This window comes from Ceratotherium simum, chromosome 12 (genome assembly GCF_057802395.1).
Source record: "Ceratotherium simum simum isolate JZ-2026a chromosome 12, ASM5780239v1, whole genome shotgun sequence".
Taxonomy (NCBI): Eukaryota; Metazoa; Chordata; class Mammalia; order Perissodactyla; family Rhinocerotidae; genus Ceratotherium; species Ceratotherium simum.
In genome coordinates, this window is record NC_141911.1 from 27822634 (window position 1) to 27843074 (window position 20441).

Sequence of the window (20441 nt, forward strand, 5' to 3'; positions counted from 1 at the left end):
GGGTTCTTTGAACAAACAGATAAGTAAGTGGCAAACGTGTGGTCAGTTCAGGTAAAAATGGTGTTCAAGCTATTTTTACAATAGACCAAAGCTTTAAAAAAAAAAAAAGTACATTCTTAATAGAATACATCATACATTTCTTGGCAGTGAACCTCAGAAATCTAAATTGGAACTCGTATAGAAAAAAATAAAGTGATCTATAGAGAAGAGTCTCTGAGGTTTAAAAAAATTACATAACCCTGTAGCTGAAAAGAACAAAAAGGGGGTAAAAACAGTAAGAAGTATGGAGAGGATAAACATACTTATTGGTTAAATTCTGAAATACAAGCATTGGGAGATGTTCTTAAAGTTTCAAAGAGGCAAACTTATGAAAAAATTTTAAAAGGAATTTTATATAATGCCTAAGAAATTTATATTTCTTTAAGTAGTAGTATTAGCTGAAAACAAACAAGTTCAAATAAATGTATTTAAACATTTACTGAGCTCTTATTAATGTACTCAGTGCTATGCTATGCACTGTAGGGACATACATATGATGTTCCTTGCACTCAAGGTATAATCTGGCAGTGTTTGGATAATTAGAAAAACAGCTAATAGAATGTTGTAAGTGCCATAAAAAAAAAGAAAAACACTAAGTTCAGGAGTTCAGAGGGCACGTCCATTTGGGGCAATCAGCAAAGACAATCAGAGGTGGCATTTGGAAGAACAAATAAAATTTTGACAAAAGTAATTTTGGGGAAAGGAATAGAAAAAGAAAAGTCTTAAGAGCAAAATACAGATTTCCTGGGTCCTCTAGCAAATACTGGCTTAACATCTCCCCTGACAACCACTGCCTCATAAACATCACTACCCAGAGTGCCCACCTGCACCCCAAATCCAGCACGTGCAAAATCAAACACATATATTCCCTTTTTAAAAGTCACTTCTCCTTATAACTGCCCTATTTCTATTAATTATGTTACCATTCTCCAAGGTTACTCACGCTCAAAACGTTTAAGTTATTTCATATATTACTAGTTCTTAAAAATTATTTATTCTTTTTATTTACAATTCCCTTGCCCTCACTTTTACATCCCATCCAGTTTTTCCTCTGAAATGAATACATTCCTCCATGCATACCAGTTAGGTCCCCAAGGAAACGACATTCAGAGAAAGCAATGGAAGATAACATAAACCCTTAATTACTTACTAAGCTTTGATGCCAAATCTCAGCCTCAAATCCTAGTAAGCTAGCCTGGACCAGGCTCTGGAACTGGATGGGACCAGATGGAGGATTTTAGCTACGAGGATTTTAGGCCACCCAGAGCCTAAACCAGTGTAGGTCAAATGACCTTCTCCTCTGCCCCCATAAGGCCACACAGGAACTAATCTGATGGTGAGCAAGGACCCTTACTGAGAATGTCAGCCAGCAAAAAAAACAAAACAAAACAAAATATACATACACACACACACACACACACACACACACACACACACATATGAAGCCTGCTTGCTCCAATGCTTAGGACAGAGTTGGTCAAGGTCCCACATCCCAGATATTTCTAGGATGGGAAGAAAAGGAAAGTCTTCTAAACACAGAAGTAAGAACTGACAATCTAGATTAACAATACTTTGGGATTTGTTTGAAGGCAAGGAAAGACCCTGTTATTTTATCCTTGAGGATAACTATGCCCCTCCCCCATTAAAAAATATCTCTGGGGCACTGGAGGCCCAGTGCTCTGCACATAGAGGTTTCTAAAATAAAGGGAGAAAACACGGGTATAAACCCATTGCGGCAAAACTTGAACCCCAGGGAAGTTACCTACTATGGTCTGCTGACTGGACCACAATTCTGACAATCAAGCGCTAATTCTGACATAATTCTCAAAAAAACCTTCCTCTTCAACAGCTACTTAACATGCTAGTGGGTCAAGGCAAGCTCAAGACGACTCCCGTTGCTCCCGCTGTGTTAAACACAATACTGACTTTAACGGTCCAAGCTGTAAAACTCAATACTCGCTGGAGTAACCTAAAGACCAGCACAGCACAGTAATCAGCTGTAAGATCAAAGTCCAATCCAACCTGGATTCGGAGGGAAGAAGCTTGGAAGAAGAAAGACACAACGATGAACAAACTAGAAAGCGTGGGTTTGCACCTACTGGAACTAGCCTGCTTTTGAACAGCTGTTATTTGAAGCAAGCAGAGGAGAGGCTGCACACTTCCCTTGGCACATTATCTAAACTGGCACCCCCATGCAATTAGGGGCAGTCCTTAGCACTTCAGTAAGATAAGATTACTGGACAATTGGACGTTTTTCCTTTATCTGGCTTCTGGGACAAATGCCCTTTTCCCCTCCCCCTGCCCTTTCTGTTTGTAAAAATCTGTCATGAGTAACTGAATTAGTCAGAGTCTTCAAACACAAACTCCTCTCCTTAGCATAAGTCTGGAATTCTACGATACAGCCACAACTGCCTCTTCACAAATGTTTGGGAAATTAATCAATACAAGAAGCAGAACTGTTGGGAAACTACTTAGAGAAAAAAAGGAGCTTCTGAGATATAAAAAGAGATGTCTGGGGGTGGAGTGGAGAAATGAATAGGCAGAGCACAGAGGATTTCTAGGGCAGTGAAAATACTTTGTATAATATTATAATGATGGATACATGTCATTATACATTTGTCCAAACTCATAGAATGTAAAATACCAAGACTGATCCCTCAGGTAAACTACAGACTTTGGGTGAATATGATGTGTCAATGTAGGTTCATCCTTGGTAAGAAAATGTACCATTCTGGGGGAGGCTATGCAAGTGTGGAGGCAGGGGATATATGGGAAATCTTTGCGCCTTCCCCTCAATTTTCCTGTAAACCTAAAACTGCTCTAAACAAATAAAGTCTTTATTTAAAAAAAAAAGAGAGAGAGAGAGAGGCAGATCTATATCTGATAGGTTTACCAAGTATGGATTTTGCCACAGGCTGGGAGGGAAGCCATAAAGGTGGGAGCATAATGCTACTGGCTTGTATCAGTTTTGTTTGTTCCCTTTGAAGATGAGAGGTCTGGGATCAGAGGCGAGAGGCAAGACTAAGGAATACAGATATGTTTCGCTTGCTGGTATCATATGCAATAAAATGTACTAACTTGGATCCCAGCACCAAAACTTAGGGTAAGGTACCTGTGTTGAGCGAGCTGCTTCACCAGTCCACTACTCAAAGTGGTAGTGGCTCCCCAAAGCCTTCAGAGAAGGAACTCTCTTTTTAATGAAGACAAGTTACTTGCAATTTCCCTACAATCTGGAGATCATCCAGAGATGGGACTAACACAGGGAAGTAGCTGGAGAAGCTGGAGGGAGAGACAGATAATATTTAGTCTCTGAGAGTTACTAGACCCGTCATTTATCGAACGCCTAATAGGTGTCCAGTACTGTGTGTACTATTATCTCTAGTCTTCAGAATAACCTTGCAAGAAAATTGATTTTACATCCCTTTTACAAAAGAAAAAACTCACCCAGAGAGGCTAATGTGCCCTACATCCTAAGTGGGGGAGCCAGGTTTGAACTCAGGAATGCAAATCCATAACAGAGTCCCTACTCTTTCTATCAACTCTCAAACTATAGATTGAAGACTCCCCCATACACTCTTTGGGGTCACGTAAATTCAAAACTTAAAATTAAAAATGCTTGCAAGGCCCTGCACAATCTGGTCCCAAAGGATCTCGCCTCACAAGAGCACTCTTATTTCAGAAAAACCAGTCCATTCATTAAGCCAGGAACACCTCCAAGGTAAAAAGTCCCCACCCTCTTCACCTCTCTGAGTGCCAGCCAGCAGATCCTATCTCGTTGGTAAAGCCTCCCCTGACCAGCCAGACTAAAAAGCCCTCACTCCTTCCTTTCATCTTAATCTGATATTAGAGACTTGGTCCTGAACTACTACTTTGTTTTATCAATTAGTTTTTTACACTTAATATCTATTATTTGCACAATTAAATGGGACGCTCCCTAGAAATAATATTTAGACTTCATACTTTCTTATAAACGCCACAGAATCTTAATCTCTTAGGTACTTCAAATATTCTGCAGAAAGGTAATACAGATCATGTATTAGTAAAGAACTCACTGACTTGGGTCTGAATTCCCAGCATCACTAGTTAACGACTCAGTAATCTCAAGCAAGTTTCAATTTTTTCATCTATAAATTATTATAAGTCTATAATCTATAAATTAGCTAAGGATAACTGTGAGGTATGAGTGAGATGATGTAAGTAAGGCAGCTCAGTACATGGTAAACACTTTCATTTTCTACAAATATTAGAGGGGTCTCCTTCAAAATTCCTGAGAAGTAGCTATTTACAGACATCTTAAAAGATTTCAGAGAAGTCATTTACATACATATTCCATAATATGTCTTCACTAATAAGATTTACAATATGAAAATACATCTTTAAAACTATAAATGGCTATCTGCATTATAAAAGAATTTAATTTTTTTCCTAATTTTTATTGTTCAACCACACAATTTTATAATAGTAAAGGAATTATTTTTTAAAGAGACATTTACCTGCAAGCTCATTATCCCATCACATCAACTGTTCTATTTTTCTGTTTCTTTTCTAGTCCTTGATCACACATTTACATATTCTGCTAATATATTCATCTCGTAGGTACCAATTAGTGGTGTTTTTTTGTGTGTGTGTCAGATCAGCCCTGAGCTAACATCCATGCCAATCCTCCTCTTTTTTTTTTGCTGAGGAAGACTGGCCCTGGGCTAACATCCGTGCCCATCTTCCTCCACTTTATATGGGGCGCGCCACAGCACGGCTTGCCAAGCAGTGCATCGGCGCGCACCCGGGATCCAAACCAGTGAACCCCGGGACGCCGCAGCAGAGCGCGTGCACTTAACTGCTTGCGCCACCGGGCCAGCCCCTGTTTTTTTTTCATTTAACATAGCAAACATTTTATATTAATACAGTCTTCATAATCATTTAGCCATCACATAATATCCATGAAGCTAACATCACAATTTACCACTTTCTTGCTGTTAGACAAATATGATTCTTTTTAATTTTTATCATTATAATGATAACGTCTAAAGAACACCTCCAAGCACAGAAGTTTTTTGCTTTTTTTTAACATCTTCATGTGGAGAAGTTTTATCTTTTAAATCATTGGGGTCAAAATAGTAGCAGCATTTTTATGTCTAGGTAGCATTGCCAAATTGAACTGCAAAAGAGCTTAACAATCTGCACAGACATGGGACTAGACAGGTGATCAACAAGTACCAAGAGTGAACTAGGGTCCGAGTTTCACTACCATCCCACCGTATTCTTTCTTTAGGGTACTTTAAATTAGCTCCACTAAACAGTCATTACTGTGTGCTGTTGGTAGGAGTATAAATAGGTGCAACATCTCTGAAGAGCAATTTGGCAGAAATTCCAACCTGGGTCCTTATCCTAGAAATATCCTTGAGCTCATACATAAGGATCTTCCAACCAGGAAGTTCACCATCTCTAACAAAAAAGCCTGAAAATAATCTAAATATCCATCAATAGGGGACTGGTTAAAATTAGTGTGCTTGGCTGCACACAAAATTACCTGGGAAGGGTTTCATCAAGACGGACATGTAGGCCCCAACCCAAACCAATTAAATCAGGATCTCTGAAAGAGCAGCCTGGGCATTTAAATCTCTCTAGGTGTCTTTACTGGCCAGCCAGACTTGAGAATCACTGGGTTAAAAATTCTACATGTACTTACTCAATGGAATGCTAGGCAACTATTAGCAAAATGCAGAACAGTGTGTACGGCAACTACCATTTTGTGTGAATGAAAGAATATTTTTTTCTATTGTTTGCATAGAATATTTCTGGAAGAATATAAAAGAAACTGGTATAATAATGGTAGCCTTTGGGAAGAGAAATTAGGGGTGTGAAATGAGAGGCTTACATTCCAATGTATATCATTTTATATTGTTGGATTTTTAATCAGGTGCATTTAAAAATTAATAATCTTGAATAAAATCAAATCATAATTTAACTTACAAACAATTTTTCAGGAACATATGGCACTAACCAATGTATAGAATCCTACGGCAGGGGCCAGGTACCAGTGTTTGTAGGGTCTCCAGGGTGCCCTGCACATTTAGAAAGAACCAAGTTGCTACCAGGGGTCCTTCTTCACCCTCTGGGCAGAGACAGGAGTTCCTGTTACCTACTTCTGTCCTAGCAACTAACTTACTCAATGTACCATTCTAAAGCAAACAGTCATTGCCTGATATGCTTGGGGAAAATGTTTACTCACAGCTCACTTGCTCACACAGTGTAGGCCATCATTTATCATATGTTAGTCTGGGCTATACTCTTCTTAAAGAACATGTCAGATTCATAAACCTATTTTTAAGTTAGTTTTTCAAATGGAAAAATCATACATGGAAAACAGAGATGATCTCATCTTTTTTCTACAGCACTTAACTTCACGTAATACGCAAACACAGTCTCTGCAGGGTTCAGAATACCAACATTGTTTTTATAATTAAGTGTGCTATATACTAAATTTGAAAGAACCAATCAGCTAATTTCATTCTGTAATGTATCTCAGTTTTACCAAGCCACATAAGAATTCAAATGAATCTAAAAAGTACAGAACAGGGGCCGGCCCGGTGGCGCAAGCGGTTAAGTGCACGCGCTCCGCTGCGGCGGCCCGGGGTTCGCTGGTTCGGATCCCGGGCGCGCACCGACGCACTGCTGGCAAGCCATGCTGTGGCGGCGTCCCATATAAAGTGGAGGAAGATGGGCACGGATGTTAGCCCAGGGCCGTCTTCCTCAGCAAAAAAAAGAGGAGGATTGGCAGATGTTAGCACAGGGCTGATCTCCTCACAAAATAAATAAATAAATAAAAATAAAAATTAAAAAAATAAATAAATAAATAAAAAATAAAAAGTACAGAACAGAGTTTTACATTTGTCAACACACACAGCTAATAATTTCAGAGGTTCGCAGATATTTTTTGAATTAAATACTTTTCCAACAGGTCGCTTTCAACAGCTGTGGGATTTTATAACTGGGTCTCAGATACACCGCTTAAGTGTCTTTTTTAGTTTTTTTCTTTGGAGGGAGCAGGTCCTTTTAGAGTATTTACCCTATGATTTCGATACCAGAAAAACAATTCACTAATATTAATGGAAAAAAGGAAATTAAGTTGTCTATAATAAGGGTCCTTTAAAAAATGTCACAGTACATGTCAAAAACATCAAAAAAGGCAGTTTTCCCACAAAAGACCCTGAATAGCCAAATCAATCCTGAGAACAAAGAACAAAGCCGGAGGTATCACACTCGCTGCCTTCAAACTATACTACAAAGCTATAGTAATCAAAACAGCATGATTCTGGCACAAAAACAGACACACAAATCAATGGAAGACAATCGAGAGCCCAGAAATAAACCTACACACATATGGAAAACAAATTTATGACAAAGAAGCCAAGAACATACAACGGAGAAAGGAAAGTCTCTTTCATAAATAGTGTCGGGAAAACTGGACAGCCACATGCAAAAGAATGAAAGTAGACCTCTATCTTACACCACACACAAAAATTAACTCAAAATGGATTAAAGACTTGAATGTAAGACCTAAAACCATAAAATACATAGAAGAAAACAAAGGCGATAAGCTCCTTGACATTAGTCTTAGTGATGTTTCTGTGGATTTGACTGCTGTCAAGGGAAACAAAAACAAAAATAAACAAATGGGAATACATCAAACTAAAAAGCTTCTGCATAGCAAAGGAAACCATCAACAAAACGAAAAAGCAACCTACCAAATGGGAGAAGAATTTGCAAACCATATATCTGATAAGGAGTTAATATCCAAAATATATAAAGAACTCATACAATTCAACAACAAAAAACAAACAACTCAGTTATAAAATTGGCAGAGGATCTGAATAGACATTTTTCCAAAGAAGACATACAAATAGCCAACAGGCACATGAAAAGATGTTCAAATCACTAATTATCAGGGAAATGCAAATCAAAACAACAGTGAGGTATTACTTCACACCTGTTAGAATGACTACTATCAAAAAGACAGAAATAACAAGCGTTGGAGAGAATGTGGAGAAAAAGGAACTTGCTCATTGTTGGTGGAAATGCAAATTGGTGCAGCTACTATGGAAAACAGTATGGAGATTCCTCAAAAAATTAAGAATAGAACTACCTTATGATTCAGCTATTCCACTTCTAAGTATTTATCCACAGAACATGAAAACACTAATTCAAAAAGATATATGCACCCCTATGTTCACTGCAGCATTATTTACAATAGCCAAGATATGGAAGCAACCTAACTGTCCACTGACAAATTAATGGATGAAGAAGATGTAGTATCTACACAGTCATGTGCTGCATAATGATATTTTGGTCACTGACAGACTACATATACAATGGTGGTCCCTTAAGATCAATACCATATAGCCTAGATGTGTTAGTAGGCTATACCATCTATGTTTGTGTAAGTACATTCTATGATGTTCACACAACAATGAAATCACCTAACAATGCATTTCTCACAAATATCCCCGTTGTTAAGCAACGCATGATTGTATACAACAGAATACTACTCAGCCTTTAAAAAGATGCAATCTTGCTATTTTCAACAACATGGATGGACCTCGAGGGTATTATGCTAAGTCAGATGGAGAAAGACAAACACCATATGATTTTACTCATATGTGAAATATAAAACAAAACAAAACAAGTGAACAAACAAAACAAGACAAAAACAAACTCTTAGATACAGACAACAGACTGGTGATTACCAGAGGGGAAGAGGTTGGGAAATGGGTGAAATGGGTAAAGGGGGACAATTATACAGTGACGGACGGAAACTAGACTTTTGGTAGCATATACAGATGTCAAATTATAATGCTGTACATCTGAAAAAAATAAAAAATAAACTAGGAGGTCAGCGGTGGGGGAAAAAAAAGGAAAGGCAGTTCTCTACTAAAAAACATCAAAATTTCAAAAGATCAGATTTTGGAATACCAGAGAATCTTTAAGGATCATCAGTTTTCAAAACTGTTAAATTCATTCATTCATTTATTCAACAGGTATTTATTAAATGCAACTTCCTGCCAAGCACTGCATCAAGCACCACAGACACAATGGCAGGGCTAAGAGAGAAAGAACTCGCAAACCCATGCTCTAACCACAACATGTACATTTTCTTCTTTCATTCAATTACTTTCAAATATATACTCTAAAGTGGCATCAAATTTAAAAGATATTCTTGTTACTATTTCTCAATCATATTTTATAAAAGACCTTGAGTAAATGAGGATAGTTAATTAAGAGCTAAATGATAACAAGCAAACTAAATTTTTTTCCACAACCCCAAAGGTTTCAACTGTAACATAGAAAAAAGATTCTTTGGGTACACCAGGGAGAAAGAGTTGGCAGTCTGAAGTATTTATAAGGCGTTAAAGGCAGAACTGATTAGTCTGGTGATTTTGTTGCTTCTTCCTAACACATCCTAAATCAACACCTGTTTCATCTCTTGAGGAATGCACAGGTTAACATCTAACTTGTCTTCAACTTGTGAAGAAATGGAGTTGCCATGACAACTGAATGAAAAAGTTTAGTTAGCAGAACCTAATGAAATGCAAACATCTACTCAATTCCCATTTAACTGATATATGTGTAATTGTTAGCAAATTCTAGTTTTTTGTTCGTTAAACCATCAAAGTAAATGTTAATCTATTCTATAAAAGTTTCATGGATAAAACATTACACACACAAACACACATACATACTCTTTTGACAGAGTAGGCCACAAATAAATACAATTAAACAACTGATTGACCATTACATCCTGGCGATGCTGCATTTAGCATTACAAGGTCTCCAGTATACCTAAATCAAGGAAAAGCAGACACCTCTCAAGTTAGTATATTTCTTAAGTTGTGTTAAATTGTCAAGTAAATTCATGTACGTGTTTAATTTCTAGTGATATCTATTACACAATGTAACCTAGGGCATATTCAAATAAGTGGACTACCAATTTTCCTAGAAAAATATTTCCGTCATAAACATACAGAGTCTAGGGTGTTTACATACGCTACATGATTAAATTATTAACTTCCAACATGCAACTCTCCTTACTGGTAACTAGACTGAGGTCCCCACCAGATATGTAGGTTCTCAGACCATCCCCTTCAGCTTTTGGGGGATGAATGTCTACTGCCTCAGTGCCTACTCACACTTAGACACTCTGCATGAACTGGCTGCCATTTTCAATTAGACATCAGTGGATAATCAAACACCAATGATCATGTATTTAAAGATGTATTATATCAAATACAAAAATGCTGCTATTTATGATTAAAAAGTCAGATGTGGGGATAAAATCATCTTTATAAAGCAGTGCACATATCTCTTTATAACACTATGCTGGGCACAAATTCTAGAGTACAATCTACAAATTAAGCAAGATTATAGGGAGAAATAACTAGAAAAATATTCTAAATATATATAGAAATGAAAGGCATACAGTTAAAGAGAGAGGAATATAACAGTCTGGGGGGATCAGACTCAGGCTAATACTAAAATCTTATGTAACAGAAAGACTTCTGCTATACAATACTTATCCACAACATTATAGTATAAACGGCTGCATTTACTGCACTTAATATATTGTACTATTTCGGCATAAACAAAAAGTGCAATAAGAAAAAAAATATGTAGCATGATGTGTGAGAAGGCACATTGTCCTTTTCAGAAGTCCATTATAAAGGCAGCTGGACAGATTCTGGCTGAACACAAGTGGGATGCCAGCCCATCTCCTTCCATCCCCATCCCACCCTCCCATTCAAGCACTGGTTACAAAAGTGCCTGTGTGGCCCTGAGAAGTGAGTCATGGATGTTCCATTTACAGACGGGGTGGAGTTGAGGGAAATCACTATTACATGCCCAGTTAGCTGGAAAAGTCCATCCTGTTTTTCCTCTTTTACATAATAATCATTTTGCACAAACCTGAGATAAAGAACACTTAGTAAGTAGGAATTCACCAAATATTTCAGCACTCTTATACACAAAGGGAAAGACTTCCTTTTAAAGCCAAGGACATGATCTCATGGTGCAGGCCCAACGATTCACACTAAGCAAGGGACTTGTACAATCAGGATAAAACATTTGTTCCTTTTCGCCCACACCAAGAGAAACAGTGGCTGGAGAAATAAGCACAATACGAGTTCCCAAATCAGATTCACCCACCAGGAGTTCACACAGGCAGCCAAAGCACTTCATGAGTACAAGGACAATCTTTTACAACTTCCTTTGCCAATGAAACACAACAGCAAAGTGGCTTCCTTAAGCTGACCTCACAAGCAAACCATGAGAAACACAACCTAAAGCCACAACAAAAACCAGTGTTCTCTTTAGATCTATACTCTGTGCATTAGAAGGCCACAAGTCTGGCCCATGTCTCAATACCACCTACTGAGTCAAATGACAATGTGTAACGCGACCAATTCACATTTCAGAACTTAAAATTATAATACACATCTTAGCTTTAAAAACATCTAATCCAAACCCCTTAACTTATCCAAGTTCCCCCAAAATCTAAAAGGTTGTGTCACTTTTCTAAACATATTTCAAATAAACCTCAATTAGATCTCTCTCGATCACCGACTGGAGGTCTGCACGCAGCTCCTAAACTGAGCTCTGAGCCCTGGTGAAGACTACACTGGGTTGAGGCTCTGGGAAAGCGGTGACTCTGCCCAGCCAGTAAAAGTTTTGCACAAGTCTATTGCCTACAATTATCAACCTTACCAATTAAATCGTCCGCCTAAGGTTCATAATGAACTTAGGTTTTAAGTACATTAAAATTCATAGCATATTACTTTTAATAATTGGAACTACCAGTTATTTTAACGAAGAGGAAAAATTCTATCAAGAGTTTTTATTCAAATCAGGCTTCTCCACAAATGTTATCCTTACCCTCTGCCTCACAGTGCAAAATACTCGACTATTTAACACTTAAAATAATTTTAATCACAAAAGCAACGCAAATTCATTAGAGCAAAACCCAAAATACCAATAAATAATAAGACACAAAAGAGTAAAATAAAATTTTTACCCACCCCTTGGCAACCACTGTTAATATGCTGGTATACAGTGCTGATAACCCTCTTCCACACATGCATAATCAATTATACATTCATTTTTTAATATTATTCATATAAGTTTATATCTTGTTTTTACTTTTTCTATTGAGAACATCTTTGTGTGTTGTGTGTGTATATATATATACATACATACATATGTGTGTATGTATATGTGTGTATGTATGCATACATGTGAGAAAAAAATATATATGATTTGGCTGCTGCAGAGTATCATCCATTTCTGTAGCTGTATCATTCTGTTTAGCGAATTTCCTCCTTCAGCTAAATAAGACTTTATTTTTGATAAGAAAAATTTGCATATAATTCTGAAAAACAAATACACTATACTCCTAAAAATATTTCTGAGCTCCCAGCCACCTCCTTCCAAATCTGAGTTACTGCCTGCTGAGCATCTTTCACACTCCTCTGAAGACTCAGGGTCTCTGTTTCATCACTGACAACATCAAGGGAAAAAAAATAAGTAAATAAAAACACATCACTTCAGTTCTGTCTCAAGTCTCTCATCAACAGAAAGAAAATCGCCTCTGAAAAATGGTTCAATTTTAGCAAAGCCTCAATATGAAGAATACAGAACTCCATGACTTAAAGGGCTTTTGGCAATACTTAATATCATTCTGTACTGCATTTTATTCTTTTCAAAAGATTTTCAAACTCATTATATTACCTCCTCACCACAACCCTATTACACAGGACTGGTGCTGTCACTTTACAAATGACGAAACTGAGGACCAGAGAAATGAAGACCTGTTTGGTCTCATGCGACATGGTGCATGAGGGAGGATTAAATCGATGGTCTCAATTTGTCTTCCAAGTGCTTTTAGCAGAACCCACTGCACTAGATGGAACAGTCCCTTCTTCAGCTCTGCCAAAAATCTCTAATAACCCCCCACGGTGTATGGCATGTTTCAGGACAAAGAGCTATGATGTAATGAGTGTGCCAATGAAGCCAAAACAGCAGTCAAGGAACCTCCAGGGAGACTCAGAAAGTAGTAAAAAGAAATCAAAACTGCTATTTATGTGTCACATGTTACAGGCATTAAAAATATGAGGGTAGTGGAACTAAACTGTTTTTTTCCAGAATATTCTCCACCCTACCTCAGAAAAATCTCATTAGAAATGCTTGCATCCTGGGAGCTGGCAGTGGGAGGGGAGCAGGCACTTGTATGTAATTTCCCTCTGTGCGAGGGAAGAGTAAATCATATTCCTGGCCCTCAGTCACACCAAGGATGAGAACAGTGAGTTCTTAATGCTGTACTTAATGTAAAGATTTATTCTTTGTCAGTGTTTGAATTATCTTCATTGGTTATTATGGTTTCCAATACCATGTGGTGTAGTTTGCTGCTTATTCATTTTAGTGTATAATCTGCTGTCCTTTAGATTGCAAACTCCAATAGGTGGGACCATGGGTGTTCTGCCTTGATTTGTACAGGTAGAGTACAAAGCCACAAGCACACAGGCATCAGATGCTATTTGATAATGATGATAAGTGGATTAAATTATACTTATACTATCCCTGTAACAGATTACTTAAATTTTTTCTGACAGAACACTGTAGATTAGCACTAACTAGGCCATTTGGCTGTAGATATTCAAGACCGGAGGGGTAGGAGTGAAGTCTACTTTTTCTAGTATTTACACAGCTAGCTACAAAGCAGCTGAAATGCTTTCACCTACTCCTCATATCCCAGGTGATATATATCTTATTCCCTTCATCTAACTGGTCCAAAATAAAACATCTGATAACCCACGATCTTTTTCACCTCCCTGTTGCATACACATTTTAGGTGAAAACTGGTCCACTGATTTATCAGAGACATTAAAAAAACACCTTAAGATAAAACTTCAAACTTAAACCAGACACACAAGTCATTGGGCATACCTTGGCCTTTAAAAATCCCCATGTGAACATGCCGACCTTAAATTCAAGGTAACCAAGAACCCAATTCTACTTTTGACTGAAGCCACTAGACAAATCATCTCTTTTTGTTCTAATTTATCCTTCTGGAACAAAGGGTTATTCAAATATACTTATATGTATCAATTAATTAAAAGTGAAAGCATTCTGAAGACCAACAAATAGAGAATCCTCTCAAATTTCAAGACTACAAGGCAATTTTATAACTTTAAATAGCTTACTCTTCACAAATACCATAATCACACCATGTCCTAACTATACCTCCCAAACATGTAAATTCAATCCCTTTTGATTCCTTTTCTGTTTTCCTAGCAACCTCTTTCCTCAAAACTAGGAAAAGGGCTTTTCGTCGAGATCCTAAATGAAATATACTTAAGAAGGAATCTAGATTCTGATGATCCTCTTTTTAGATGGAATGCCGGAGAGCATGAGATCTGAAAATGACCTATGATACAAGCTATTTATATTGGACAACAAATTTCCTCTCTAATCAGTTAGAGTATGTGAATACTGGGGAAATGAGAGAATAGTCAGAAACCCAGAGAAGGAATGAGGACGTGCACAAGAGTGAACAGAGTAACATCCAGGGCAAAATCTGATGATGATGGGCAAACTTCAGAGAAGTGGAGAAAAGCTTAAAATAACTAGTAAAAGTCCATCATGAAGAGAGAAAAGATACACATGGCTTCCACAGACTCTAAAAGAAAAAAAATATATATGTAAAAAGTTGGATCTTATTTTTACTTAGGTTTTCCCCAAAAATATATGGCAATATATGTTTATAAAACTGCCAAAAAAGTCTACCTGAAACCTCAGGGGACTTTTGGTTCTCAAGACCTACAAGTTACATCCTGTATTTAAATGCACTAAAGAATACAAATTCATGTTAGAAACACTAGATTTTTAACTTAAGGGTTTTACCTTAACCTCTCAAAATCTATTCAACTACAAAGTGGGCTCCCAAAGGCAGCTAATCTGCTGTTATGAGGTACCCACTTCCCCAAAAAGCACATGCCAACTCTTATTTGGTAAAATCTGGATAAAAAGAAGTACAGCGTCATTATTTTGTAGAGCAAGAAAGGGAAATTTTCTAGGAGACTTTTCCCAGGAGGGCTACACAGCATCTAAGAGTTGGGCTAGGTGAAGAGAGCAGGAGGAAAGACTTGCTTGGGTGTCCTTTGTTGATCTGGTGTGCACTGGTTGATTTGTCCCCATCTGCCTGGGTCTTTACTGACATCTGCTACTTCACTTCTTTTTCCATGGTGACCCCAGCAGGGACACTGCTAGAGGGCCCTCATCAAGTGAGATGTCAACTGAGATCTCCAATTCTCCCAAAGACATTTACCTCAAAAACTTGTAGAATATCCTAATGAGGTCAAGAAAAAAAAATAGTCCTTGGCACAATTTTGTGTTGTTCATTATACACCAATGAGAAGTCAGAACACTACACTGAAAATGTTCCCACAAAGTGGGAATCAATTTCCCTAATATGGCCAGGCCCTAAATATAGCCACAATTTTTTTTGTTCAAAACACACTCAATTAAACTTGTGGATGGAGGAAACAGTGGTGGGCAGCTGGGCAGAGAGCACAGGAAATAATGACAGTATAACTCCACTATCTCTCCCAGCACTGACATGGCCTTAAATGTCCTTGACAAGGGCTGCCAAAGCAAAGACACCTGTAACACACATGACCTTTTCTCTCCAGGCTTTGTTCGTTGATGGAGTCTGGGTTTCTGGTAGGGAAGAGAAGAAATTACATACCCTGGGTCTAAAGTAATTCTACCATTCTGAGAAGGAACACAGCATCACTAGTACTCAAGAGTGAAAGGACTAGAACTCCCCACTCAAATTATAAGGACTCCGTTAGCCTAAAGGAAACATGAGAATTTAACCAGGGTAGTTTAAAGTCCTCACAATTTACCTTCCAAACACCACCACACACACCCACACACACACCCACAAACACAAAATATTGGTATTAAGCAGTCACATAACTGCAGTGAGGAGCTGTGTGTTTTAAATGAATGGAATTCAAGAAAAGCAAAATCTAGAACATAAAATTTAATCCAAAATTTATTCAAAGTTTCACTTGAAACTTTTAAAAGGTTTATTATGCTGGCTCAAGACTTAATAATAAACTTTTTGCAAGACATTTTGGCCAAGCACCTAGCAAAGCGTCAGAGTTGGAAGTGGATGCTCAATAAAAAAATTTGCTGAAAAAAACTGTTCAAGATAAATAAATGAACTTCTTGACCTAAGTGTGCTGAAAGGCAATAAAAGACCGTTGAAGGCATCTTTTACAAGTTAGCCCTAGAAAGTAGAATAGCATAGAGATTTTAAAGACTGGATTCTGCAGTCAAATTCCTTGGTCAAAATGCAGGCTCTCCCACGTACAGCTGTGGATCTTGGGCAAGCTGTTTTAAGTTCTCTGTGACTTTTAGTTTCCTCATCTGTAAAATGGGAATTACAACAGCACCTACCTCACAGGGTTGTTAGAGATATAAACGAGAGAAATCAACATAAAGCGTTTAAGATCTTAAATGTTCAATAAATGCCATTATTATTTCAAAGGTGTGTGTTCGGAAGGTCGGATCTATTAAATATATGCAAAAGCTTCGTTAAATTAAAATCTCAGCCATTTCATAAAAGCATTTTACTCCCCCTTTCCACACATCATGCGGCATCAACCTTCCAAATGATGTGGAAATTACATACTTTCATTCATCCGTTTGAGAGCTTGTCACATACAGCAAGAAAGAAGGAAGGTGCCGTTCTCGTGACTGTTGCGCCTTCACAACTTCAAAATACTGTCACGTACACAATAGGTTGGAGCTGCCCTCAAAATGACAGCTCCCAGCTTTGCAGCGCCCGCAGAGGCGCCCAGGCGGCTCCGCCGGGAAGGGGTTCACCCCAATTCACGGCTAATCTCCCATCTCCACCGACAAGCAAGCGCACGCCCCGGCACCCCAAGGAACACAAGAGAACTCTTTGAAAGGAGGAAGGGACCCTGAGTAGTGGGGGGAGAGGGAGGGAGGGAGAGAAGAGGGGAAGGAGGGAGGGAGGGAGGCAGGAAGGGACCCTCCCGGTCACAGAGGTTTCGGAGCCACACTCGGATCAGGCGCGCCCACGATGACAAGCCCCGGGACCGGGTGCCCGCGCTGGGCTGCGACGTCCCGGGCGGCCCAGTCCCCTTCCCCGGCGGGCACCGAAGCCAACTCCGGTCCCGCGCCACACTCGCCCCTCGGCGCCCCCTCACCTAAAGGCGGGTCCTTCTTTAGGCGCCCTGCCCTGGGCGGACGCCGACGCCAAGCTGCCGCCGCCGCCGCTGCCCTTTTTGTTGAAGAGCTTCTGGAGCAGGGTCGGGGCCATGATGCTGCCGCCGCCGCTGCAGCTCCGGCCGTGGCGCTCGGGGGGCCGGCGGCTCAGCGCGCAGCCGGGGGCGGCGGCCGCGGCGGCGGGGCCATCGCGGCGGCGGCGGCGCGGCCGCCCAGCCTTGCGGGAGCGCGGGGCCGCTGCGGCTGAGTAACTCTGCTCGGCGCCGGAACCGCCGGCGGCCGGTCATATGACTGAGCCGGCCCGCCGCTGCCGCCGCCTCGCGCGCTGACAGTTATCTCCTGCGGGAGGAGCCCGCAGCCCCGCGGCGGCGGCGGCGGCGGCGGCGGCGCGGGAGGAGCGCGGTCGCCCCAGCGGCGGCCATTGGCCCGGCGGCCGCCCGCCCCGGGCTCACGTAACCCCGGCGGGAGGCGCAGCCGGGCTCGGGCGGCCCCGTGCTCCCGGCTCGCGGGGGGCGGGGGCGGGGGCGGGTGCTTAAAGGGGCCCGAGGGGCGGGGGCGGCGCCGGGGGCCGGAGTGGCCTGCCGAGGGGCGCGGCTCGGCCAGAGGCGCGGGGTTCCGCAGGGCGCTTCGTTCCTTCGAAGCGCGAGAGAGCGGCTGGGCCGATCTTTGTTCGTTTGAGACAAAGCCCCTGAACTTGGGTCTTCGCTTTGTGCAGGTGTAAGGACTAGTTTGTAGAAAGCGTGTGCTGGGGGAAAGGGTTTAATACATGAGGTTACTATTTCACAGGACTGATTTGAATCTCACAACACCCAAGGTACTGGGCCTGTTTCTACCATATGCAGATTAGATTTCTCCGGTTTTGTTTGTTTGTTTAATTAAACTGTTTAGTCGAATCATTTGGTCTGTTTTGGCATCTTGGGCCACCAGACCATAGTTATATGAGAAGTTGAGTGTGAAATTAAACACATGGAATTTACTAAATAGATTTAGAAACTTAAGAGAAGCTATTTTATAACAAGGGAATGCTTTCCTAATACAGATTTAACAATCAAGTCACATAATAATCTGGTATCCACAGCAGATATTATTTGGTTTGGGGAAGGGAGGAGTTCTATTTGAGTTAACTTTCCTTCCCAGTCCCACCCAATCGGTGAGAACTTCAGCCTGGTACAGAACTCTCTAAACAGCCTGTGGTGGTGTAGGACCTTGCCAGACTCAAAGCAGCTTCTTCATCTATGCCTTATGACGTTAGCCCTCCAGCTTTTTTGATGATGGGTAATAGAGATAAAGTTAGTAAGGTTCCAGCCCTGCCTCTTCTAGCGCCTCCCTTATGCGCAGTGAACGGTGACTCACCTGGATTCTCTTAGATTTGTTCAAAGGAGGACTCTTGGAGACTCAAAAAGGCAAATGTATTTCCATAAATATAACTATCAAAAATATTTCTTCTGGGCCCATTTTAATTATCAGTTTTTATTGTATGGGTTTCTGGCCTTTTGAGTGACTATGTGCTGAAATTTCAAAAAGGTAAGGGAAAGGTGATAGAAATTGAAACTCAGTCATTTTATTTCCTTCAGATTTTTACTGTAAAAATGGTGGATTAAGTGTTCATGCAGGTGAGCAATCATCCTTTTACACAATGGCATGTACACAGAACCCTGATTTGCAACTTTGGTGATTCTTGGTGTTTATTGGGAGCACCTGCCTCACAGGACTGCAAGTATTGGTCAGTATCCTTCAAAGCAGGTATTGGCCTCTTCTGTTGTGACTTTATTAAAATATGGTTCCAGGTCATATTATGACCCGAAACACACCACCCTTCCTTACCCCATCCTTGGTCAGAAAATGTCGCTTATTCTGCAAACTAAAATCTATACCCTTGATGTGCCTCGTAGCTTTTGTAACTGCATAGTGAAGAGGAATTTGGCATCGTGTCTCTTGTTCCTCACCTCCAAGGACTGTTTCAGTTCCAACTCGGTCCAAGTGTGCAGGATCGTCCAAAAGAGGCAATTGGAAAATCAGCCTGCCCCAGCCGTCATCCTCAATTTGGGTCCTGACTGGGCAACTATAAAGGGAGAGTGTGCATTTAAAACTACTAAGGTCAGACTTCAGTTAGAAGAGAAAAAAGGAACTGAAATGGTTCCCCTCTCTCCCCTTTCTCTCTTTGCTTCCTCTCAACACCACATTCTTCCTCATCCTGGTTCTGGCCACACCTCTTGCTTTGGATTTTAAATGTATACAAAAATCCTAACCAGCAAAGTTCTGAGAGATAGCTCTAGACCGCTCTCTCACCCCAGTTTCATTATTTCTCTTCGTGGCTGTTCAAGGCCTCTTCAGGGACCCCATCTTTTGCCTGTCGTCCATTGATCACTGCCTCCTCCCTGAGGCTTGTAATAGTCCCAGTCTCCAGTTCTGGTCATGTGGCTTGTCTCCCAAGTCCATACTTCTCATTCACCTCATCCCACTCACTCCATCTTAGAGAATATATCAGCTCGCTGCTCCTGTACACAGCTTTCAAGAGGAGGAGGGAATAAAACAATATCCCGAATGCTTGGAGATGACAGAAGAATACTAAGATGGGAAGGGGTAATTGTAAAAGAGCTGACTTCCTTATCCCAGTCCATTCTGAGTCCTGTTCTCTCCAATTAATTAGTGCATGTTCTCTAAGTTGCTTTAGGGGTTTTGCTTCGACTGTCAGGGACACTGTAGCCTACCTAATATCTGTTACCCCCTTTTTCCTGACAGAACCCCCAGTTTTGTTCAGGTGTCCTCCCCTCCCCCAGGCCAATGTGCCTCAGGGTAAACCAACATTATCCCCAGCTTGAATGAACTAAGGGTAATCCCATTTGTTTTGCAAGGTGTTAGTTCAGGAATGAGCACATGAGGCAATTCTAGCCAAGGAGGCAAGAAGGAAAGGAGCTAGAGGAGAAGGAATGATTCTGGAAATAGTTTCCTCACTCTTAATAGAGAGCTATAAGGAGAGATGTGGGTTATTGGGTTTTTTTTTATTTTCTTCCTTTGGATGTTGTATGTTTACATGTAATGCTACAGCTATCTTATTACCAGTCTGAGCATAAAACTGGGACTGGAGATGGCAAAGC

The 20441-nt window shown here is 40.3% G+C and overlaps 1 protein-coding gene across 2 annotated transcripts in view; it reads right to left on the reverse strand.

The window, feature by feature from the left end:
• FNIP2 (folliculin interacting protein 2) overlaps window positions 1-17668 on the reverse strand; it is a 131885-nt gene extending 114217 nt beyond the window's left edge. Inside the window, exon 1 of one of the 2 annotated variants that reach the window (XM_004420972.3) lies at window positions 17325-17668. In XM_004420972.3, the coding sequence (XP_004421029.1) occupies window positions 17325-17437 (113 nt within the window). In that variant the 5' untranslated portion in view covers window positions 17438-17668. The remainder of the gene's footprint in view (window positions 1-17324) is intronic. The other variant, XM_014780242.2, reaches the window with a different exon arrangement.
• Between the last annotated feature and the right edge of the window lie 2773 nt (window positions 17669-20441).